Below are 23,321 nucleotides of genomic sequence, written 5' to 3' on the forward strand. Positions count from 1 at the left end.
AAATTTTACTGAATGTGCAGTTTGAATACTTCTTTTGAATGAACAGTCTGTATCAGATGCTTTGTGATACTTCGGAATCTAGCTTTATACTTTAAAAATAAGTAATTACTACTAAGTAAAAAATATCTATAAAAGCATATCCAAGCAAGAACATAGACTAGGATGTTTTAAAATTTCTGTATGCTCTTAGAATGACGTCAAAATAACGAGAACAGAAACTTATAACAATCTACAGTGGTACCTATGAACTCACTGACATAATTACCATATTTTCAACAATGCTTCATATTTTTATTATTCTATAGTATTTCTATTCAAGAATCAATTCTTTTTTCCTTAAATAAGTAAATCTATGATTTTATGAATCATCAATCTCAATATGGAGAACAGGCCTTTCAGAGAGAACATATAAACTCAATGCTTTTCTTTATTGACACGTCACTAGTTTTTCTTTTTGTAAGATAACATTACATCAGTTTGTATCTTCAATGACACATGAAAGATCCAAAATCAAACTGGCAGTCTCCACAGCCACCTGCAGGCCACTAAGCTTCGCGGTAAAGCAGTCCAAGGTCAGGGTGTCAGCCGAGCCTGTGGCTTCACGGGAAAGGCAGGTTTGCGGTGGGAAGGGATGACGAGCACTTCTTAGGAAGGACCAGCTGAGTTCTTCCTGGCTGCTGTAGAGTCCACAGCCACATCTGGAAGGCAAATCTGGCCAGTTCACAGCAGAAGGCAAATTGGCCTGAACCGACCAGAAGTGTCCGTATTTGCTATCGGTAAGAATTTCACCTCCGTCGTGCTCTAGAGAGCCAGCGAGAGATTCAAGTGCGCTGCAGAATGCTTCAGTGATCAGCTGGAGTTCTGTCTGAGAGCATCTCTCATCTCGAAGAACACTTTCTGGCTCATTACGGGTCTAGAGAGTAACAAAACCATTGAAGACATAGAACAGAGCAATTAGGATGACAAAAATGTTTCTGAAAAATACTTGATCAAACACTTAGTCATACAGTACTTGGCTGTTGGCACAAGGCTAATGGGCAGGGATGGGCCAGCTGGCCAGGCTAATCCATTAACCTGGTTGTTACAGTAAAAGCATCCACTGCTACTGCTAAGTCACTTCCATTGTGTCCGACTCTGTGAGATCCCATAGATGGCAGCCCACCAGGCTCCCCCATCCCTGGGATTCTCCAGGCAAGAACACTGGAGTGGGCTGCCATTTTCCTTCTCCACTACCAGTCATTTTATCAGAATGAATGACTCAGAATTAACCCCACCATCAATTTGTTCTGAAGGATTGCCAGTAGCGGTAGTGCCTTTGTACAACACGAAGGACAAGGCATAATAAGTGAATCACAGGCTTCCATACACCCAGAAGGAAGCTCGTGAAGACTAATGAAGTCACAAACGAAGTACTTATTTATACTCAGTAAACATTTGAGATTTGTTTAAAATGCAAATACATGTGTTATAACTAAGACAAAAACCATCTAGGGACATGTATCATTTTCACCTTAATGTTTAAAAAATAAGTATTCTTCACTTTAATTAATGACAAGGTTATATAATTTTGAATTGCTTTTCTTCCACCGTTCTAAAAAGTTTATTCTAGAAATTTCATGAGAGAAAAAGTAACACATTAACAAACTCATCACTGAATGATCGTTAAAAATCTGTATCTTAATTACTCAAAAACAATGACCATTTTTTCCTTTTGCCCAGGAGACTGGAACCAGATATCATGTCTACTGCACATTCCCTCCCCACATTTTCAGTGCTATATTGTTTCCTCAAAAATCCTATTCACTGTCCTTCTCCAAAAGACTTTTTCCAGTCTACTCAGTTCCATTTGCAGACTATATTATTGTCTCTTCAGCATCAATAGATTGGCAATGGTTTTGTTTTTCATAATGTACATTCTGATAACTTTTCATGAAGAAGCTTTATATTCATACAGATTTTAAGTTATTTGGGGAAGCAAGTTATTTGGGCATGTCTGTGGAAAACATTCACACACTCACCAATCCCAGGCATCCCAGAGACTCTGCACTCCTGACTGATCAAAGAACCAACTGCAAGCACTTGGAAAACACATACCTTTTTGTAGCTACTTTCAAAGAAAGTAGGTCAGTGTTAATGAAATAATAAGAAATATGATGTGTGACATTTATCTACTATTAGGATATGGAGTCTCATAGATTAATAAAAACAATTCTATTTAATAGAATTAACATGTATCATAAATGAATACCATTTAAAATTATAACAGAATCTAATGATTAGATGCTTTAATAAATGAAACTTTTTCTGGAATATTCAGAAGGTACTGAAGTTTTTTTGTAGAATCTCAACACTTTCATCATGAATATCAATTATTACTGTATCTTAGCAGTAGAGATCTCTAGGACGACAACTCCCATCAACAGAATACTCATTCAGTACAAATGAACTTACTTAGAAAACAGAAACAGACTCACTGATTTTGAGAACGAGCTTACAGTTGCTGGTGGTAGTGGTGGGAAGGGATAGTTAGGGAGCTTGAGATGGACATATACACACTGCTATGTTTTAAATGGATAACCAACCAACAAGGACCTGCTGCGTAGCACACTGAACTCTGATAAATGTTATGTGGCAGCCTGGACGGGAAGGGGGTTTGGTGGGGAGAATAGATACGTGAATATGTATGGCTGAGTCCCTTTGCTGTTCCCCTGAAATTACGTCAACGTTGTTTGTTAATTGGCTATACCCCAATACAAAATTAAAAAGTTAAAAAGAAAAGAAACTAGAAAAAACCCCAGAATGCTCATTTCAACAGGCAGTATATTTAGACAGTCCTCAAAGAATGTGATCATCTGCTAAAAGGCTGGATTAATAATCATTGTGATAAAGATATGAGCTTATATTTTCAAGTATTATTTTCCTCAAGTGTTTTTAAATACAATATTGATTTCAAGACTACTGAGAAATTAAGCATTAAAGGCTCCAGAGTATTATCATCTTATTATCTCATAAAATGCATGTTGCTGAGAATTCAGATAATTTAGGAGGGACTATCTAACCTACCTTGTGTCTGATATATGCCACCAGATGAGTTTCAGTACAGCCACCTCCCAACAAAACATACGGGTCCTTGATTGTTAACTGCAAAGCATGCAGTGCTGTTTGACACGTGAGCTAAAAAAGAAACAATCACCAGAATCTGACGTTGACATCATAAACACGAGGAAATAGAGCCATGTTTTCAAGGCAACTTAGACAGTGGACTCAAGGAGCCTGATTTTAATTGCAAAAGAACAAAACTAGTGTCACCATGGTTGTCATGTGATGAATACATTTTGGAATAATAAAAATTAGAAACGAAAGACTACTTTAGCCAGATGTTTGTTTTCATGGACTGGATTAATATTCTCCTTCATATACATTTAGCTCTTCAAATTGAGATTCACAAACACAACTGGATCAGCAGAGTGCTAATATTTCTAACAAAAATACCTGCATCTAAATAAATTAGCTGTATAAATGCTATATAGAATTTATTTCAAGCTGCTATGGAAATGATCCAATCCAGCAGCAATAAAAACACACAGACCTTGAATATTTACCAGGCTAGAGCCTTGAGTATCCATTCTGCTAGTCTGTGACAGTACCATTGGGCATCACTTTCACTGTATAAAAACTGCATGTGTTATTGCTGTTTGTGAACATCTCTGTTAAGAAGTGGATGATGGGTATAACTGGGGAACCTATTTCTAAGTGAGTTATTCATACACATTAGCATCAAGTACACAATTCAAATTAATTTCTTAAGAAAATTTCCCATCAAGGACTTTTACATTGCTTGTAGATTACTAGAAATAATAAGAGGCAACATATGCCAAGTTTCTATATCACAGGAAAATAAATCAGCTTACTTATAACTGTAATTCTCACATTTTGGTTGTTTTTGCTTTCTACACCACCTAGGAAAGTTGTGAAAAAAGCACAGCTGACTGATGTGAAAAAAATTATAGTACCTATCTGATTCTTTAATCCCTGCCCCAGTCCCTAGATAAGGAATTCAACATTTATTACCTACCTTCAGCTCATCCCAGGCTGTGTCATTTCTGTTGCAGAGAAGCAGGCTACAGATAGTTGTTTTGTTAGGAATAAGATGAAAAAAATGTTTGCAGCCAAACTTTGCAATGCACAAATCTTTTACACTTCCATAACTACTGGGGGAGATTGAGCCCAGGGAACCAATAGGCCATGTTCCTATTTTTTAAAAAAGTTTAGAAAACACAAAATAGATGAATAAACATGGAGCTTACAATCATTTAAAATTACAATATCCATTCCTAGCAAATATAAAAGTCCCAAAAGCACAGCATTTAAAATATGAAATATAGGATAAAGAAATAATAAGATGCATCTTCTTAAACTATAAATAGTATTCTATTATTCAAATGATGTGCAAATAAAGCAGCGGTTCTTTTGATTTATAGACTTCTTTGAACATTTGTTAGAAGCAATTCTGCACTCTCCAGAAAAAGGCATGCACAATTTTGCATACCTTTTCAGGAAGTCCAGGAACCTTGGAAGCCCATTCAGGGATCAGAGACCCCAAATTAACAACCACACTAATCTGAAATAAGGATGAAATTAGGAGACAGGATATTTTTAAAAGGTGTTATTATTTTTACCTTAAAACTCACAAACTAAGCTATGCAGAGGGCTGTATCACTGAATTCCTTTGGGGCTCCATTTAGTGAACATACAGGATTTTTTTTTCTTTGCCAAACAATTGTTTGTATGTAAACAACTACCTAAAGCATGTCAAAATAAAGTATGTGAACTTATTATTTCATTTTGTTATTCTTTATATTTTGCCCTCCCTCCTGCATAGGTAAAATAATAAAATTTTACAAAACACAAATTAATAAAAAAATGAATGAAGGAGAAGTTAGGATGACTTGAAGGTTTCTAAAATCTCTAAATGTAATTAAGTTATATAAGAAATGGCAACAAACTTTTAAGAAGTAACAATGGTTTAAAGTCTTAAGATTAAAACTATAATTCAGCAATGCACCTCCTTGGGCCAGTTTCCTCTCAAACGAATGGAATTAAAACAATAATGTCTAAATATTCTTGCAGCTCATGAACAATTTCACTTCTTTGAATATCCTTTCTTCTTTACTTCTGAAGTCTCAAAGAACAAGGAATACTTGAGGGATCTAAAATTTAAGAAAAAGAAACAAACCCTACATCTTGTACAACTTCAATGGTGGAACCAACAGAAAATTTGTAAGGCAAGGCTCAGCTTTCCTGCTGCCCAGCCTCTGATGTGGAGCAAATCACTGAACTCTTCTTGGTGGGCTTCCCCATAGGACAGTAAAGTGGGGGTGATCATGTCCATTTCACAAATTAAACCAAAAGTTAAAAATGTTTTGTAAGCCATGACAAGCCTCATACCCACCAGTCTACCAAGCACAATAACCCCATTACTCATCCTAAATTATCCAAAAAGAGGAATTAGGTTTGAAGCAGGAGGGAGAGGTAATTTCAACCTAGATAAAATGGATTAGGCCCAAACATACTTCATCTATTGTTTAATGGAGCCACAGGGGCCTGATAAAGAGTTTTTCTCCCCGCTTTCTCTTTTGTCTCAAAAAAGTTTCTGTCCCCAAGATCCAGGACTATAATTCTGGCTTTATGTAAAAGTGTTGGTTGCTCAGTCGTGTCCAAGTCTTTGCAACCCCATGGACTATAGCCTGTCAGGCTCCTCTGTCCATGGAATTCTCCAGGCAAGAATACTGGAGTTGGTAGCCATTCCCGACTCCAAGGAACCTTTCCTACCCAGGGATCAAACCCGAAATTATGTGGGGGAACAGAGCACAGCATGTCTATAAAAGAAGTTCACACTCTCCCCAATCCCAGGCACCCACTGGTAGTGCTGCAGTCTCTCGATGACACTCCTAAGCAACCAACCAATCAGCAGCAAATACTTGGAGAACGCTTAACTTTTTGTATCCATTTGCAAGTGAAATAGGTCAGCTCATGTTCTACAGCACTCTAGTTATCAGTGGGATAAAAATCAGTTGTGGGCTGGTGTGGAAACCAAATGCCCACTTACACTATTTCTATGGAAAAATTCTTCAGTTTAAAAACTGACATCATAGTATTTAATACTCAATATTCATAACTTGAAATCACCTGCTCATGAAAAGCCAGTAAATACTTAGGGATGTGGGTCTGACCCACAACATCACTAATGAGTTCCAAAGAGTGATTGCCATTATTTCTTAACAATTTCCACTCTGATGATCGTCTGACAATAGCCCAGATATACTAGGGATTCGATACTGGCACTCACACTTCTTCTCTGATGACTTATAAAAATAGTCAACTTTAACAGTTTTACCAAAATTTATTAAACTCTTAAGTCCAACCACTTATAAATTGAAATTTATCCAAATGAAATGATTCTGATAGGTTATCAATGCAGTTAAGAGATAAAGACAAGTGGCTCAAATCAGGAACTCTCTAACTTGTCATTTCTCTTGGTCTCTATTAGGTGACTACCAACCTGTTTCCAATTTGCCAGGTTTGTAAAATACAGTGAAATTCTTGCCTGTTATAATTTTATATGTTAATAAATGTATTATTGTTAATTCAACAAACATTTTAGAGCCCCTACTACGGACCAAGCTTGTTTTAAACACTAAAAGTAAAAGGCAACCCCAGCTCTCAAGGAGCCTAGCTGGAAATATCTGGGATATTTAATCATGTGTTAGCTTTAAACAAACATACACCCTAATAATACACACACATACCCTAATTAGAAACCACTATTTAGGCAGAAGTACAGTTGATTGTTGGAGTTAGATAACACAAAGTGACTTAAGAGCTTTGTAAAACTCAAGTAGAAGAAATCTGTTTAGATTATGAGACTTTATATGACTGTAAGAATGTTAGCTTTCTTGATAATCTGTTGAATGTTTGGGGGTTAATAGCTGTAAATTATGGCAGACTCTGCAGTACATTTGGGGCTGGAAAATACCTACAGAATAGTCATCATCACTCAATTTTTAGTAAGTGAACAATACAGGATCTTTTTCAGAAACAACCTTTGCTGCCAGAAATGATACACACACACACACTGTGAGGTTGGCAGCTTTTCAAATTGTTCAATATGTTAACACAACACACACCAAGAATATCTTTGCTCAAGGGAAGTGTGATTTATTAACTATAAAGGGCAAAAACTGAGAGTGCTTTTTACCTGTCACTTTACTCAGGGGTTCCATCAGAGACACGCCAATTCTGTCTACAGCAATAACATGATGAGTTCTGAGAAACTGTTTCAAAGATGGGTGTATAACTTTTTGACACAAGACAAGATCTACATGGTCACTAACTAGTTGTTTTCCTAGGTTAAACAACTGGTCCAGAGCTGCATTTTCAAGAGAAACTCCGTAACTGACCAACAGTGTTCCTTCTCCAGTATCAGAAAGGTCTCCGGATAAAGACACACAAAAGAGGGCCACCTTGAAGGAATCTGATTTTTTGATAGGTAGTATCTTCATCAATTGAACTTCTGATACTTCAATAAGTATTCCAGGTAACACAGCAGAATCTATAACCCTTTGCCCTTTTAAAGGAACAATTATACTCTTTCCTAAAATGATGTGCTCTTGGGCGTTCTCTGGAATTGTAAGCAGAAAGGCTCTCAGAATCAGAGTACTGATATGGTCAACTTCCTTTGCGATGAGCATGCAGGCAGGTTTACTTGTTAATATGCTGCGTACCAAACTCAGGAGGATCTGGGTGCTACTAAAGTCGACTGGGATTCGGCAAGCACAGCCCTCAGATTTCAAGTAACTGGTGCAGAGGCTCAAAAGATGCTTATTTAACTTAATAACCGTGGTGGGTGCCAAGCCTAGTCTCTGAACATTTTCGACAAGGTTGCAGCAAAGAATGGCTGTGAATAAGCCGCCATCGCTGAAGCAGGCCACGTGATTCCGCACGGCGGCCGTCAGGACCTTTAACACGGGGTGGCTGACGGGCAGGCCGGCGAGAAGGGCAGCCGACTGGGACGTGGTGACCACGGAGCCGCCCCGGCCGTTGTGCAGCTGCTTCAGCCTGCCCGCTGGGCCGTAGCACGACATGACAAGGCCCTTCAAGGCCGCCAGGCTGGCCCTGGCACGCTCGCCCGTCAGGGGGTCACTTCTGCAGATAGAGGGCTTTTTAGCTTCTAAACGAGACATGTTACTGCAAGGTAATTTGTGAAGAAAGTTTTTATTTTGTTAACCAGAGTTTTCTATTCATTGTATTGTCGTGGGTTTTAACATTTAACAAGATTATCTTTTAGGAATCAAGAGTTAGGATTTACAGCATTGTGGCTCTAAAATTAAATACTGAGCTCCATGCTTATGAAGCGAATCGGCACATAAGGATCGATATAATGACATTTTAGTAATTCCAAATATTTATTTTACTTCATTATTCAAATTCTTTTGTTTGCCTTCAGGCTGAGACTTTACAGACTGTTTTGCAGCCCTCTGTATAAAATACGTTCCAAGATGGACACCTATGAAGGAAACCACAGCTACAAGAAGCCAGTTCTTTCTGATCCAACTGCTATTTTTCATCTCTTCTTTCTAGCTCAAGCTCTGACTCAGAGCTGCTTCTTTCTACAAGAAATAAAAATAAAAAATATTTTAGAGAAGTAACCCCAAAACACTGTATAATTGAAGCTTAGTAATTAATTTTAATGCTCTGCTCCTTCTTTAGAAAAAGGAACCACCCACAGGTACAAATCTCCAGAAAATGAGAAACTTAAGACTAAAAACATCCATTTCTTTATTCTTCAATGAATCTCTATAAGGAAAAGTACTGGTATTTTAATAATTCTGGAATGCACAACAAAGTCAGGAAGCTTATAGTACACAGTTTTTTAATATGATATGGTTCTAGAAAATGGTGTGTGTATATATGTGTATATATATATATAGTAAAACTCATAGAATCTGGTCTCGAGGTCTCAAATGTTTTTATTCTCTTGCATCAAGTCTCAAATGTTTTTATTCTCTTGCATCAAGATCTAGTGATATTTTTTTCTCTTAACTTTGGTTTGCTTGGAAACCTTAGGTCTGAATATAAGTACATTTGTATCAAATCCTATTTGTAAATAATTATGAAAATGAGATAACCGTCAGGATTCCTAATATAGACACGATCTAATGTACACTATCTAGTCTACATCTAGCTGGACAAATGTGTACAACACATTTACCAAAGAAAAAACCATGTTTAAAATATCTGGCTAAAGTCAGAGCAATCCTATGTAGTTTTACCCTATCAGTTAATGATACTCAGTGTTGATATCTTACAACTAATCCACTCCCAAACTACAGCTATGACAATAAATACAAAAGCCGGGGAATGTGCTGGATGACAAGGAGAAAGACAGGACTGGATTGGCAATCTGGCCTCAAAGAGGGTAAATAATGTACAATGCTGCCGTTTACCAGGTGTGCCCGCACTTGTACTAGTTTCCTTAATGAGGCTGGAAGAAGGGAGCCGGAGGCGTAAACTTCTGATACTATAATAATGTGTGGAGATCTGTTGAGGTTTGGTGCTTTGAAGGTAAAGGTTCAACCAATTAGCGGTTATTTTCATGAATATACTAACCCTGCTAACCACGTGGACCGTGTTTAGCATAAATAAAACTAACTGAACTACTCAGACTACAGTCCTGCCCAGAGTAGACTATGGCACAGTACTATACAGACCAGGAAGGTGATCTGAAGACATGCAAAGATGTGAAGAGAACAAAGGAATGTTATGCAAAGTGTTATTTTGGTTATCACACCTCCCAATTTAGTTACAGGGCTGTAACCATGGCAACTGGGCCCAAATAAAGCGAAAGCAAGGATGGCCAGCTTTCTCACTGCAATGATAAAGCTATAGTTGTGTCTTTTTACAGCACAAGGAAAAAAAGTTTCTGTTCATCTCATATGAGAAAGAGCCAAATAACTTAAATATTATTTCAAAGCTTATTTTAGATTCAGCAAAATCTGTGAAATACATTTAAATGCAAGCTTAGTGAAGTGACTTCCATATGTAAATTTGCATATTACAACACCCACACAAACCACAGAAACCACAAATCTTAACAGACTGTGACCAATAAAGTGATTTACCTGGTTACTTTTCAATACATAATAGTGACATGCGACTTTTCAAAAGGGGCTAAATTGGCCCCTCTCACATCTTGTGGTAGTTGGACCAGTAACCACACATTTTGGCTAGTATCTTTATGAGAAAGGAAGAAAGTGTTGGTGACTGCCAAATCATTTTCAGGATGTCAAAACTGCTGACTCATGGTCCTATGTCTTTCTCTAGACAACATAACGTTCAACTGAGAAAATGGGGGACATAAAACACAGGGCTGGCTTATAGAATAGGTTTGGAAGTGCCAATTCAGTTATTTCTTTCTTCCTAACAATGTGACCTATTATTCCTAAAGTTAACATCACATGAATGGCCCTGACTATTCCTGGATGCACTGGCCTGGCAGATGGTCTTTTTGCAGTGATGGATAACAATTAAATATTAATAATACTAAAACTTCCATGACTGTATTCTCAATTCAGAGCTATAAAATATGATCTAAAGAAATATAAACAGGTAAAATTTTTTCCTAAAAGGAAGCAGGGTTCTGTGGAGAAATGGCTGAGGCAAGAAAGAAATGAGACAAGCTAGGGACTTTTCCTGTCAAAAAGTAATAGTTATTAAAAAATGACACAGGAAACAACTGACAAAGGATTAATCTACAAAATATACAGCAGCCCATGCAGCTCAACGCCAGAAAAACAAACAACCCAATCAAAAGGTGGGCAGAAGACCTAAACAGACATTTCTCCAAAGAGGACATAAAGATGGCCGACAAACAATGAAAAGATGAGCAACACTGCTCATCGCTAGAGAAATGCAAATCAAAGCTGTAAAGGGTGTCACCTCACACTGGTCAGAATGGCCATCACAAAAAAGTCTACAAACAACAAATGCTGGAGAGGATGTGGAGCAAAGGGAACACTCTTGCACTGTTGGTGGGAATGTAAATTGATAGAGCAGCTATGGAGACCAGTATGGAGATGTCTTAAAAAACTAGGAATAGAACTACCATGTGACCCAACAACCCCACTACTGAGAAAATTGTAACTGGAAGAGATATGTGTACCCCATGTCCGTTGCAGCACTTTTTACAACAGCTAGGACGTGGAAGCAACTTAGATGTCCATTGACAGATGAATGGATAAAGAACTTATAGTACATATATACAATGGAATATTACTCAGCTATAAAACATTAACACATTTGAGTTAGTCTTAACGAGGTGGATGAACCTAGAGCCTGTTGAACTGAGTGAAGTTAGCTGGAAAGAGAAAGACAAATATTGTACATTAACGCATGTGTAGGGAATCTAGAAAGATGGTATTAATGAACCTATTTGCAGCACAGCAATGGAGAGGGACACATAGAGAACAGACACTGGACACAGCGGGGGAAGAAGAGGGTGCAACAAACTGAGAGAAGAACATGGAGACATATACATCACCATATATAAAACAGATAGCCAGGGGGAATTTGGAGGGAATCTAAGATGGGACAATTTAAGCATTAAAAAGAATATTGATGATAATGACTGTGATAATTCAAATTTATGCCAACTTCTGAATTCATCAAGAGCAAAAACTCTCATTGCTACTAGAGCATTAACTTGTTATTATAAAAACTGATGAAGGGAAACAAGGGCTTCCCTGGTGGCTCAGTGGTAAAGAATCAGCCTGCAATGCAGGAGATGCAGGTTTGATCTTTGTGTTGGGAAGATCCCCTGGAGAAGGAAATGGCAACCCACTCCAGTATTCTTGCATGGAAAATTCCATGGTCAGAGGAGCCTAGTGGGCAACAGCCCATGGGGGGTTGCAAAGAGTTAGACATGACTTAGCTGCTAAACAACAACAAAGGAAAACAAAGCCTATATTTTGCTTTTCCTATATAAATGCATTTTGAGGGGGTAAATCAAACTCACCTGAAACTTGCAAGCCTGCTACTTCCCTGGGAGGTGGTTCTTCTTAGGACTTGTAAGTGCCAGACTGTCTGGTTCAGAGAGGTTGTCCTTACTAGGAATTTGGAAAACAGGGCTGCTTTTGATCCTGTGCCACCCCAAATGTATGAACCCAATCAGAGGTACCATAACAACCAGAACTTTGTAGTCTTTCCAGAAGTTCTGAAAGCCCATAGTACTTCAGCATCAGTGTACCTAAGAAAAGGTTGACAGTTAAAAACAAAATTAAAAAAAAAAATCCCTCTAAAATTACACCTCTAAAGCACAAGCAAAATACTGCCCTCTAATAAAAGCTACCTGTTAAAAAGTTTCTAAGTACAATACATTGCAATGTTATTTAACAAAAAGAGGTAAGTTGCAGACTTACAGGGATAGCAGGAGATCAGGCTTGGAAACATACAGGACAACACTAAAAGTTTAGTCAGCAATTATGAAGGAGCAACATCACCTGCTGGGAAAGCTGCTGGAAACTTTGGGAACACTCATGCATCAATGTTATTGTCTTTATATAATTAATTTCTCTGACCCACAACAAGTTAAATCTATTTAGTCACAATTTTAACAGAAGAACCAAATGGCAATCCTTAAATATGCAGTGAGAATTCAGATTCTGCATTCTGATAGGATGTGAGTGATGATCTTTCCACTGAAATGTTGCCAAGCATTGGTCCCAACTGTAGCAGAAGACTTTTGGCTTGAACTCTGTGAATGCCATCTCCACATTTCTGTGCTGAGCCTCTGCATTTAGAGTGTTTACCCTCATCACTAACTATATCCTGTAAGGGTTATTTCTGCTTTACTGACTATGCCAAAGCCTTTGACTGTGTAGATCACAACAAACTGTGGAAAATTCTTAAAGAGATGGGAATACCAGACCACCTGACCTGCCTCTTGAGAAACCTATATGCAGGTCAGGAAGCAACAGTTAAGAACTGGACATGGAACAGCTGACTGGCTCCAAATCGGGAAAGGAGTACCTCAAGGCTGTTTATTGTTACCCTGCTTATTTAATTTACATGCAGAGTACATCATGAGAAACGCTGGGCTGGATGAAGCACAAGCTGGAATCAAAATTGCCAGGAGAAATATGAATAATCTCAGATATGCAGATGATACCACCCTTATGGCAGTTAGTGAAGAAGAACTAAAGAGCCTCTTGATGAAAGTAAAAGAGGAGAGTGAAAAAGTTGGCTTAAAACTCAATATTCAGAAAACAAAGATCATAGTATCTGGTCCCATCACTTCATGGCAAATAGATGGGGAAACAGTGGAAACAGTGGTTGACTTTTTTTGGGGGGCTCCAACATCTCTGTAGATGGTGACTGCAGCCATAAAATTAAAAGACGCTTACTCCTTAGAAAAGTTATGACTGAACTAGACAGCATATTAAAAAGCAGAGACATTACTTTGCCAAAAAAGGTCCGTTTAGTAGAAGCTATGGTTTTTCCAGTAGTCATGTATGGACGTGAGAGCTGGACTATAAAGAAAGCTGAGTGCTGAAGAATTGATGCTTTTGAACTGTGGTGTTGGAGAAGACTCTTGAGAGTCCCTTGGACTGCAAGGAGATCAAACCAGTCAATCGTAAAGGAAATCAGTCCTGAATATTCATTGGAAGGACTGATGTTGAAGCTGAAACTCCAATACTTCGGCCACCTGATGCGAAGAACTGACTCACTGGAAAAGACCCTGGGAAAGATTGAAAGCAGGAGAAGGGGACGACAGAGGATGAGATGGTTGGATGGCATCACCAACTCACTGGACATGAGTCTGAGTAAACTCTGGGAGTTGGTGATGGACAGGGAGGCCTGGCGTGCTGCAGTCCATGGGGTCACAAAGAGTCAGACACGGCTGAGTGACTGAACTGAACTGCTAAGGGTTATTGTCAACAAAGTTTACTTGAAGAAACTAGGGCTAGGAACTTGTCTGCAGTTTCAAAGCTCCATAGTATTAAGAACAGTTTTTTTGCTCTGTCTGTTCTGGAAAGCATGAAATGTGGCCCAGGAGGTCTGTTTCTGATGATCTCTTGGGTTTGGGGTTGTAAGTCTAGATGACCTCTAAAGACTTCTTACACTTTTTTACTCAAGGGAGCTCACTAGGCTTTAGTGATGAGCTTATACACTCATAATGCTCTGAATGGACCCGCTCTCCAAGCTCCCTTCTGGGCAATGAAGGACAATAAGGACTGTTAAGAATTAGGTTCAGTGGCATATATGTGAGTTCCATTATGAAATCACTTATGGTAATTTTGTGTGAATGTGTTTAGAAAAATGTCTGAACATAATTTTTATTTATACCTTCCCTTTTAAGGCAAGATTAAAATATAGGACTAATGAGCTACATATCTGAACTGTGTTCTGTATGTACATATTAAAAATAAACAATACTTAGAGTTATGCCTATGTACATATATTATTCCCAGCATTAGAAACGATTTCTCCTCGAAGTACAAATTCACATTTCATAAGGACTTTTTTGCTAACTTAAACAAATTGCTAGAGAAATCATGGCCTGCTTTGTAACTTCAAGTATTTTTAGCCCTCTCTCTTCTCTCAAGGGCTTTGGCATTCTATATGCTTTTTTGCAACCTTTAGGACCATACCTTTTATTGACAAACTCATGTTCTAATCTTTGGAGAAAGTCAATCACAAATAACTGTATCATGATTACATTTCTTTGTGGAGCCCACTGTGCAAAAGCCTTTGGGGCATTTGAGATTTGAGGAACAATAAAACCTCTGAGGGAGGCCCTGGGTGATCAGGAATAATGAGGGAAGAGCTTGAAGACTTACTTCTGAGATGGAAGGAGGGACTTGAGGCTGTGCCAAAGTCAATGGTCTGTGTTGACAGGTGGCATTTTTGTCCACAAAATACCTTCAATTAAAGGATCAGGATATACTGTCCTTTCACATCCAGTCTCAATACTTAAAGGTGACTTTAAGCATCTCCAACTCTGTCCCTTTTGACATGAGCTTGTCAAGTCACAGCACTTTTCATAGACAGCACCTCTGCCCCTGTTTACTTCTCATGATCACTAACATATCATCGTATTTGTCACTTCTTCGTGAGTTATGAACTTTTAGGAAAACAGCTTATAGAAAAGACTCATTAGGAACGGGGGTAGTAGTGGTTTAGTTGCTAAGTCATGTCTGACTCTTGCGACCCCATGAGCTGTAGTCCACTAGGCTCTCCTTCTCCATGTTTGGAATGAAAGAATAAAATAATAAAGCTGAGATGAATAACTCAATAACCAAACTTCAGAATAAATCCAGGTCCAAGCTGTAACAGCAATGTCTGGACTGTGGTACTATTCCCTCCATGCACAACAGATCACAGTATGGAATGTCATGTGCTAGGAGCCCTCGGATTAGGATCAGCGTGGCTCCCTGTACTCAACGTCTCTTTGGGTCTTCCCTGGGTTAAGACAAGGGAGGTACTCCATTCTGTTTATATTGTGTTTAACAGGCGAGTATCCTTTTCCACTAGAATAAGATGCATTAAGGATCAGTGCATCTTTTTCTAGATTTAGGTTTAGTTCAGCCTTGCAATTAGTATCTATTTTGGCTGAAAACTCATTATTTGCCAAATGATCACTGAGGCCCAGCAACAGCACTTCCTGATATAATAATTTTAATATTTGCTCAACACCCACATGCAGCCATTTCCTCATATTCTCTGCGTCTCATATATTGATTTGGCTAATGGAGGTGAAAAAGCAGGTAACTGACTTCCAGTGATTATTCTGTCGTCCTTTGTGAGGCTTGGAAGATGATAAAGATCAGAATGACAGGGCATTTTACTTTACAAAGTACTTTTAGAGTCTTCACATTTAAATCCACATAAACACGCTGAGTATCACACCATCTCCAGCAAGTAAGATAGACTCACAATGGCACAGCAATCTTCACCTACTTCGTTTCTTTTACTTAGCGTCTTTCCAGCATTTTATATATACTGTCGCTTGTATAAATCACATACCAGGGCAGACACGTTAGACTTTACTAAATAAGGCTCCTTGCTAGTTGTAAGAAAAAGACAACAAAGTAGTTAGTGAAGTAATGTGTTCCTTATTTTTCTCGTATCTTCTTGTGGGGCTTTTGCTATGCTAAGTCACTTCAGCCGTGTCCAACTCTGTGCGACCCCATAGACGGCAGCCCACCAGGCTCCACCGTCCCTGGGATTCTCCAGGCAAGAACACTGGAGTGGGTTGCCATTTCCTTCTCCAATGCATCAAAGTGAAAAGTGAAAGTGAAGTCGCTCAGTCGTGTCCGACTCTTAGCGACCCCATTGATTGCAGCCTAACAGGCTCCTCTGTCCATGGGATTTTCCAAGCAAGAATACTGGAGTGGGGTGCCATTGCCTTCTCCGTGTGGGGCTTTTAAATACAATCAAATATACTAGGGGTATACAATTTGATTTAATCCATTTTTTTCTTCTAAAGTCTTTTTGTGGAATATTTTCAAAATGAAACTTAGTATCACTGCCCTTTTCTAAAAACTATAACACAGGCTTACTTTTTAAAGTTAGAAAATACAGTAATAAGAAAGCTAAAAAAATCTGTAATCTTTTTGGTTTTAACAAAAATATGACTGCAATATACACTCTCTCTTTGTAATCTCTTCTCCCTCCAATAATATAAATTTTCATTATGATTTTTAGTAGTTATATAGCTTTTATGGCGATATCCTAATTTAACAGATCACTGATTGATAGGAATCTGAGATTTTTTTCAGTTTTATTGCTAAACATGCTGAGTACTCTTGTAAATCCTCCAGAGTCCATGCTATAGCCTCTCTATGCTGCTTCTCAGGATAATCAAAGTCTTACTAGAATTCCTAACAATTAACTCATTTTTCAAATGAATTTAACAAGAAGGTTTTTAAAACTTTGACTTTTATAAAGGTTCACAGTGCTGAACAGCAGGGAGACAGGGAGTTCCAACTTGGGGATGGAAAACAAAGCTGGATACAGCTTTTCTTGAGATGGCCCTTCCCTCAAAACATTTGGCAAAGAGTTATTCCAAGTGGTGTGGAACTATTTTATGGACAGAAGAGATTCCTAAGTCTGAAGCAAGATTTTCTCAAGAATATGCTCAAAATGATCACATTTGCCAGGCAAAAACAGGCTGGCTTCTAAAATGAGTTAGTGCTTCTTCATTCACAGAGCGTTTCAAGTTTGCTTGGACTAAAGCAGTGACACAGACCACAGCAAGAAGACGTCTTCCCTCTCCTTACCCTCCTCCAGTCTACCTGCCACTGCCCGTATCTTTCCTGGGTCCTCTCTAAACACGCTCCTAAGAAAAGCAAATGAAAGCAGAAGGTGTGGGGCTCTTTTGCAAAGATGGAGGAAACTAAGAAAAAGGAAAAGAGATTAGTAAATTTTACATTAGTAAACAGAAAGTAGATATTTACAGTTTTATCCATTGAAATGCCTCTGTTAAGTATAGAAAATGTTTATACACCATTGACACAGATGCTTTCTTATATCCTTCTTTCCAAAACAAATACTTTGTATTATTCAAAAAGTTTCCTATTTTTTCTATTTGTTTCCATAGCAATTTTATGAGACCAGTTTATATATGAGGAAACACTAAATGACTCTAAAATTATTGTCAGTTAATATGGCACACATCTTGGAGTTTGGAGTCCTAAAGTCTAGGCTGGTATTCTTAATGGCAATTTTCAAAAGTTGAGTATTAGTATCTCAGCTTTGGCAAGAGTCAATCAGAATTGCCAGTGCATAATGATGTGTGCCAAGAACATTCTGGGCACTGCTGAATAGCTGTGCGGGTCGCTGAGGTCAGGTTCCCCAGTGTATTACACCTGGCATGTCTTTATTCTCACAGCGGGATACATTAGAGGTTAACAGGTCTTGTGCCACTTGGTCCAAAATGAGAGGGCAAACAAGCCCATATCCTCTAAACACACACCCATGATCTAGTAATGGATGAGTGGAGCTAATTTTAGCCGCTATTTTTTTTTTTTTTTAGCTCAGTTCTTAGTGCTGAATAAATAGTGAGAAATTAATGAGCAGAATGGAGAAAAACTGGTTACATCTCTGCCCCACTAAAATATCATAATCTTTTTGACTGCATAGAACTGATCAGTAACGTGAAGGGCAAAAAAAGCACTTAATTCTAAACAACCTGGCCCTGGCTATCAGATTACTCTTTGTATGCACGCAGTTAAAACCACCGCGTTTCGCTATCCATTAGGCCTACAATAACCCGGATGCAGGCAATGCGGGGAAGGCTCTCATTCTGCCTATTGGGCTTGCGGGGCGCCATCTGCTGGCCTCTTGAACACAGTGTAAGGCAGATTCTTACGTCTTCATTTGGCTCCGTTTAAATTTGAAAAAAAAAAAATGTTTAAACCATTTTTAAAAATTATTGAATGTAATTTAAACATGAAGAGAACACTAAATGGAAAGTTGAACAGTTAATTAACCCAGCTCTTGTGGCTGTGATATTTCATTAAATTTATTGGAATTGTATAATGCCTTTTCTTCTGGCGTGACAAATGTTGATTTTAAGTATCTGTGAATTCCTCATTCCTGAAATCTAATTACTGACCCTGAAAGTAGTTCTTTTTATCCTCAATTTTAATACAACAGTTCACATTTTGGCAATTTTGTGTACACGTTAGAAAGGACTGCATGGTGTCTTCAGGCCTATTGAACTGACTGGTATGCCAAACAGAACAATAATTTCTTTTTCTTTTCCCCCTTTTCTAACTACATCACCTAAAATAACAGCTTTGCTGAACTTTGTCTTGTCAAAACACAGACAACAAAAAAATTACTGTCAATCCTTGATTAACTGAGTGGACCATGTGTCTTAGTGGCTTAGTCCTGTCCCGACTATTTGTGACCCCACGGATAGTAGCCTGCCAGGGTCTTCTGTCCATGGAATTCTCCAGGCAAGAACAGTGGAGTGGGTTGCCATTCCCTTCTCCAGGGGATATTCCCCACCTGACCCAGGGATCAAACCCGAGTCTCCCTCACCGCAGGCAGATTCTTTACTGTCTGAGCCACCAGGCTTACGAAAAAATAATGGAACGCTTCATGAATTTGCCTATCATCCTTGCACAGGGGCCATGCTAATCTTCTCTGTATCGTTCCAATTTTAGTATATGTACTGCCGAACCTGAGCTCTAAGTTTCCTTTCTGCAAAATCTTTCCCCTACCTTGACCAGTAGGCAGTAACTGGTCAGAATCAGCTGACCAGCACAGCCTGGTCTGGAGCGGGTCAGGACCAGGCGCAGAGCATGGTAAAGGCATAAGCATTTTACGATCTCTGATATCCTCTACTCCATTACTGTGAATTCAGTGTCTTTATAAATAAGTAGTATACTGGAAGCATCACAAGTTTTATATGGGAGCTTTTAACTGTCCACAACCTAAAATTTGAACAGCAAGTGAATAAGTAGCAACTAACAAGGAAAAGACGATCAGCTTTCTGGCAGGCTGTGGCTTATCAGAAAAGTGTGGAAAGTCGTTATAAAACTTAGGGTTGTCTGAGAATCTTTCCAGTCCCTTTCACCATCTTTACACCTGCCATTTGACATGGAAGCTGGTGGGGAGTTACTGAAGACAGTGGAGTGGGCTCTTAGTGCTGCAGCAATGCCTTTATGTTCCCCTGGTCAGATCTGAATCTCAAAAGGGCTGGTTTCTGTCCTCACCATTTCTGAGATTTCTATTTTACTCTCTAACTTGGTTTCTTCAGATAACCTACTGGCCAGAGGACACTGTGGCTACTGGGTCTGAGCCCCTCTGCTTCCCGCTCCCATGTGGTAAAACTTCCGTCTCAGCTCCCATTTTCACGTCCTTCCTCACTGTCTCGGAGGAGGACCAGACACTTCTGGTCAGTCAGTCCCACCTGCCACTGTGTCTTCAGGGTCCCAACTCCATCACCCACCCCCCCAACTTCTACTTTCTATCTCCCACTTGGAACTGGTCTTCCTCCTTGGCAAAACTGTTTTTCTCCACTGAAAAGGACCAAAAGCAAATTCCCTAAAGCCACTACCCTTTACTGGCCCTTCCTTCTAGGTACTAGACACTGATTCCTTTCAAATAACACATTTCTAGAGCCAATTCCCAGGAGAAGGCAATGGCACCCTACTCCAATACTCTTGCCTGGAAAATCTCATGGACAGGGGAGCCTGGTAGGCTGCAGTCCATGGGGTCGCTAAGAGTCAGACATGACTGAGCGACTTCACTTTCACTTTTCACTTTCATGCATTGGAGAAGGAAATGGCAACCCACTCCAATGTTCTTGCCTGGAGAATCCCAGGGACGGTGGAGCCTGGTGGCTGCCGTTTATGGGTCGCACAGAGTCGGACACGACTGAAGCGACTTAGCAGCAGCAAAGCTAATTCCCACTTCCATCTTCACACCCAAGTAATTTGCTTTTGTTCCACTCTCCATGGAAACCGCTTTGACTATAAAGATCACGAATCTCTCCCTATAATCTCTCTACAGCACTTTTGATGAGTTCTTGAAACTCTTTAAGTACCTGAGGCTAGTCTGATCCTTCTCGGTCTCCTTTAATGGTTCCTTGGTCTCCATCCACCTGTTCACCCTTCTCAAAGCTCTGTCCTTGGCTGTCTTCTCCCTCTGTTCATTTCCTGGGTGTCCTCATTCACAACCAAAGCTTCTACTTTAGCTTTGTGACTCCCATGCCTTCATTTCCAGCTTAGTCCCACATGTCCCATGCTGCTGTTCCCCACAAGTGTCTAAACTCATCTCATATAAAAATGAATCCTCTTTCCTTCCCAAATTGCTGTTTCTCCTCTACTTCCTGCTTTTTTTTTTTTTAAATAAAGAAATTATCTACCTCACTGTTCAACTAGAAAATCTAAATACGGTGGATTCTGCTGTTTCTTAAACTCCCCATCAAGTCAGTCACCCAATTCTCCATTTGACCTGACATTTCTTTTGCACAATTTCTCCCTACCACCATAGTCCAGACCCTCATTACCTCACTTGCTTCTAGTCCAATGGTTCTCAGTGTGGTTCCTTCGCCACTGGCAGTAGCATCACCTGGGAATTTATCAGAAATGTAAACTCTTGGGCTGCCCCGGAGCGACTGAATCAGAACTCTATACTGGGATTCAGTAATCTGTGTTTCAACAAATTCTTTAGGTAATTCTGAAGCTTAAATCTGAAAACCACTATTCCACTCTCTACCCTCTTAACACTGCTATCTTGGTGAAAACAACAACAGATACAGTTGTGTTGCTCAGAAGCCTTCAATGACATTTTTGACTAGAAGTGAAACCTACACTTCTTTGTACAGCACAAAAGATGGGATCTAGTTCCTGCCTACCAGTTTCCACAAGGTAAAGCACAATACATCGTCTTAGTAAGAATGCACTGTTGTGTAGTGATTAAGTGGACAAGCTGTGGAATCCTATTGCCTGGGCTTTGCATCTCTGCCTTATTACAGTACAGCTGGCTGTGACCCTGGATGATTCCTTAACCTCACAATGTACATCATCCATAAAATGAGAGTAACACTGACAGCCATATCACAAGGTTGTTGTGCAGTTATCACACACCTGGCACTCACGCTGGACTCTGTTACTAGATTTCAGGATGTTATAGAAAAGGTTGCTGCTAAGTCGCTTCAGTCATGTCAGACTCTGCGCGGCCCCATAGACAGTAGCCCACCAGGCTCCCCCGTCCCTGGGATTCTCCAGGCAAGAACACTGGAGTGGGTTGCCATTTCCTTCTCCAATGCATCAAAGTGAAAAGTGAAAGTGAAGTCGCTCAGTCGTGTCTGACTCCTAGTGACCCCATGGACTGCAGCCTACCAGGCTCCTCCGCCCATGGGATTTTCCAGGCAAGAGTACTGGAGTGGGGTGCCACTGCCTTCTCCCATAGAAAAGGTTAACAGGCTCCAAAAGTGAGGGCCAGGAAAGTTCATCATGAAGGAAAGAAGGAAACTCAAGGACAAAGCAAAACAGCAAAGACAGGGTGATAAATTCATATTTGTTTCTCTGACAACAATTAATGAAGTTAATGGTGCTAAGTGATTAAATATGAGGGTTCCATATGAGGGTTCCATCATCCATAATGATGCTTTGAGTAATGACGGAAATCAAATTCTAACCTCCCCCACTAAGTATGATCTTAAGCAAAAGACTTATTTCTTGCCTCAATTTCATAGTCCATAACATGGTGCTATATAATGAGAATTCCTATATATTTACCTAGGACTTCCCTTGTGGCTCAGACGGTAAAGCATCCGCCTTCAATGAAGACCAGGGTTTGATCCCTGGGTCAGGAAGATCCTCTGGAGAAGGAAATGGCACCCCACTCCAGTACTCTTGCCTGGAAAATCCCATGGATGGAGGAGCGTGGTAGGCTACAGTCCATGGGGTCGCAAAGAGCTGTACACGACTGAGCGACTTCACTTGGTCTTGGTCTTACCTACGTAAATATTTATTGTTTATCCAATATCTGATATGTGAACATTCAATACAGGGCAGCAATTATTCTTATTGTATGTACAATATCTTCAATACAAATCAGATATAAAAACAGGCACTTCTGGAGACTCCTGTCTGATCCAAGCTCTGGGGAGTGTGCAGACAGATGTCAGTCCCAGGACTGACTGTGGGAAGAGTTGAAGTTATGCTGTCTTTCGGGAACAGTGGGTATCCAATAACTGATCACTGCAGGGATATAGTCTTGATTCTTCCCTCCAACTTAGGACAACTCTCAGAGTTACTGTGAGACTTGGTAGATACTCTCCTTGGGACCATACTGCAGCTCAACTTTTTCTACCCACCATTCTACCTCTTTTGTTCCTTGGTAAGATCCAAAAAGTACTAATAAATGTCCTGGTCATAAATCTCCTTAGGTCTGCTTCCCAGGGAACCCCATCTAGGACAATCTGGAAACATCTTGTTCATTTATCAATGTACTTGTTGACTGTTGCCCCTCCCATTATTAAATATAAGGTCAATGTGATCAGGGCCATGCTCGTGTTGGCCACTTCTGTATCTGCTAACTAGGCAGTGTGACAAATATGAATATAAACTGCCGGTGTTAATGAATGCATCAATGAAACTGCGGGTAGAGCGAGCCTCTGAAACACCAACAGGATGTGAGCCTGCTCTGGAATGGGAGGAAGAAGCATATGACCTCAGGAGGCCTCCATCTCAACAGGGTTTCCATGCCCAGAATGTCCAAAGCGCCAAGTCCTGCTTCTG

General features: G+C 39.6%; 3 protein-coding genes and 1 non-coding gene across 4 annotated transcripts; all 4 read right to left on the minus strand.

Moving 5' to 3' along the window:
* Nucleotides 1-409: 409 nt before the first annotated feature.
* On the minus strand, nt 410-8,243 carry MKKS (MKKS centrosomal shuttling protein). The gene is made up of 4 exons (XM_061435610.1): nt 7,259-8,243; nt 4,076-4,251; nt 3,064-3,174; nt 410-913 (listed from the first exon to the last, which is right to left on the minus strand). The coding sequence occupies exons 1-4, from the start codon at nt 8,241-8,243 to the stop codon at nt 473-475; spliced, it is 1,713 nt and encodes a 570-aa protein (XP_061291594.1). The 3' UTR covers nt 410-472.
* Nucleotides 8,244-8,446: 203 nt separating this feature from the next.
* Nucleotides 8,447-8,627, minus strand: LOC133258908 (uncharacterized). The gene has a single exon (XM_061435613.1). It carries the CDS (start codon nt 8,625-8,627, stop codon nt 8,466-8,468), a length of 162 nt encoding a protein of 53 aa, XP_061291597.1. The 3' UTR covers nt 8,447-8,465.
* Nucleotides 8,628-12,073: 3,446 nt separating this feature from the next.
* LOC133258907 (uncharacterized) lies at nt 12,074-12,283 on the minus strand. The gene has a single exon (XM_061435612.1). It carries the CDS (start codon nt 12,281-12,283, stop codon nt 12,092-12,094), a length of 192 nt encoding a protein of 63 aa, XP_061291596.1. The 3' UTR covers nt 12,074-12,091.
* A 6,866-nt stretch (nt 12,284-19,149) lies between these two features.
* On the minus strand, nt 19,150-19,257 carry LOC133259965 (U6 spliceosomal RNA). Its single transcript, XR_009740628.1, has one exon. It is a non-coding gene; the product is annotated as a U6 spliceosomal RNA (small nuclear RNA).
* Nucleotides 19,258-23,321: the final 4,064 nt, after the last annotated feature.

This window comes from Bos javanicus, chromosome 13 (genome assembly GCF_032452875.1).
Source record: "Bos javanicus breed banteng chromosome 13, ARS-OSU_banteng_1.0, whole genome shotgun sequence".
Classification (NCBI taxonomy): Eukaryota; Metazoa; Chordata; class Mammalia; order Artiodactyla; family Bovidae; genus Bos; species Bos javanicus.

Coding starts and splice junctions, on each gene's coding strand:
- MKKS (XM_061435610.1), bottom strand. CDS start 8,243: ATGTCTCGTTTAGAAGCTAAAAAGCCCTCTATCTGCAGAAGTGACCCC. Junction 4,252..7,258: donor ACCCCTGAGTAAAGTGACAG/GTAAAAAGCACT, acceptor TTTAAAAAATAG/GAACATGGCCTATTGGTTCC. Junction 914..3,063: donor TGGCATATATCAGACACAAG/GTAGGTTAGATA, acceptor GTTACTCTCTAG/ACCCGTAATGAGCCAGAAAG.
- LOC133258908 (XM_061435613.1), bottom strand. CDS start 8,627: ATGAAAAATAGCAGTTGGATCAGAAAGAACTGGCTTCTTGTAGCTGTG.
- LOC133258907 (XM_061435612.1), bottom strand. CDS start 12,283: ATGGGCTTTCAGAACTTCTGGAAAGACTACAAAGTTCTGGTTGTTATG.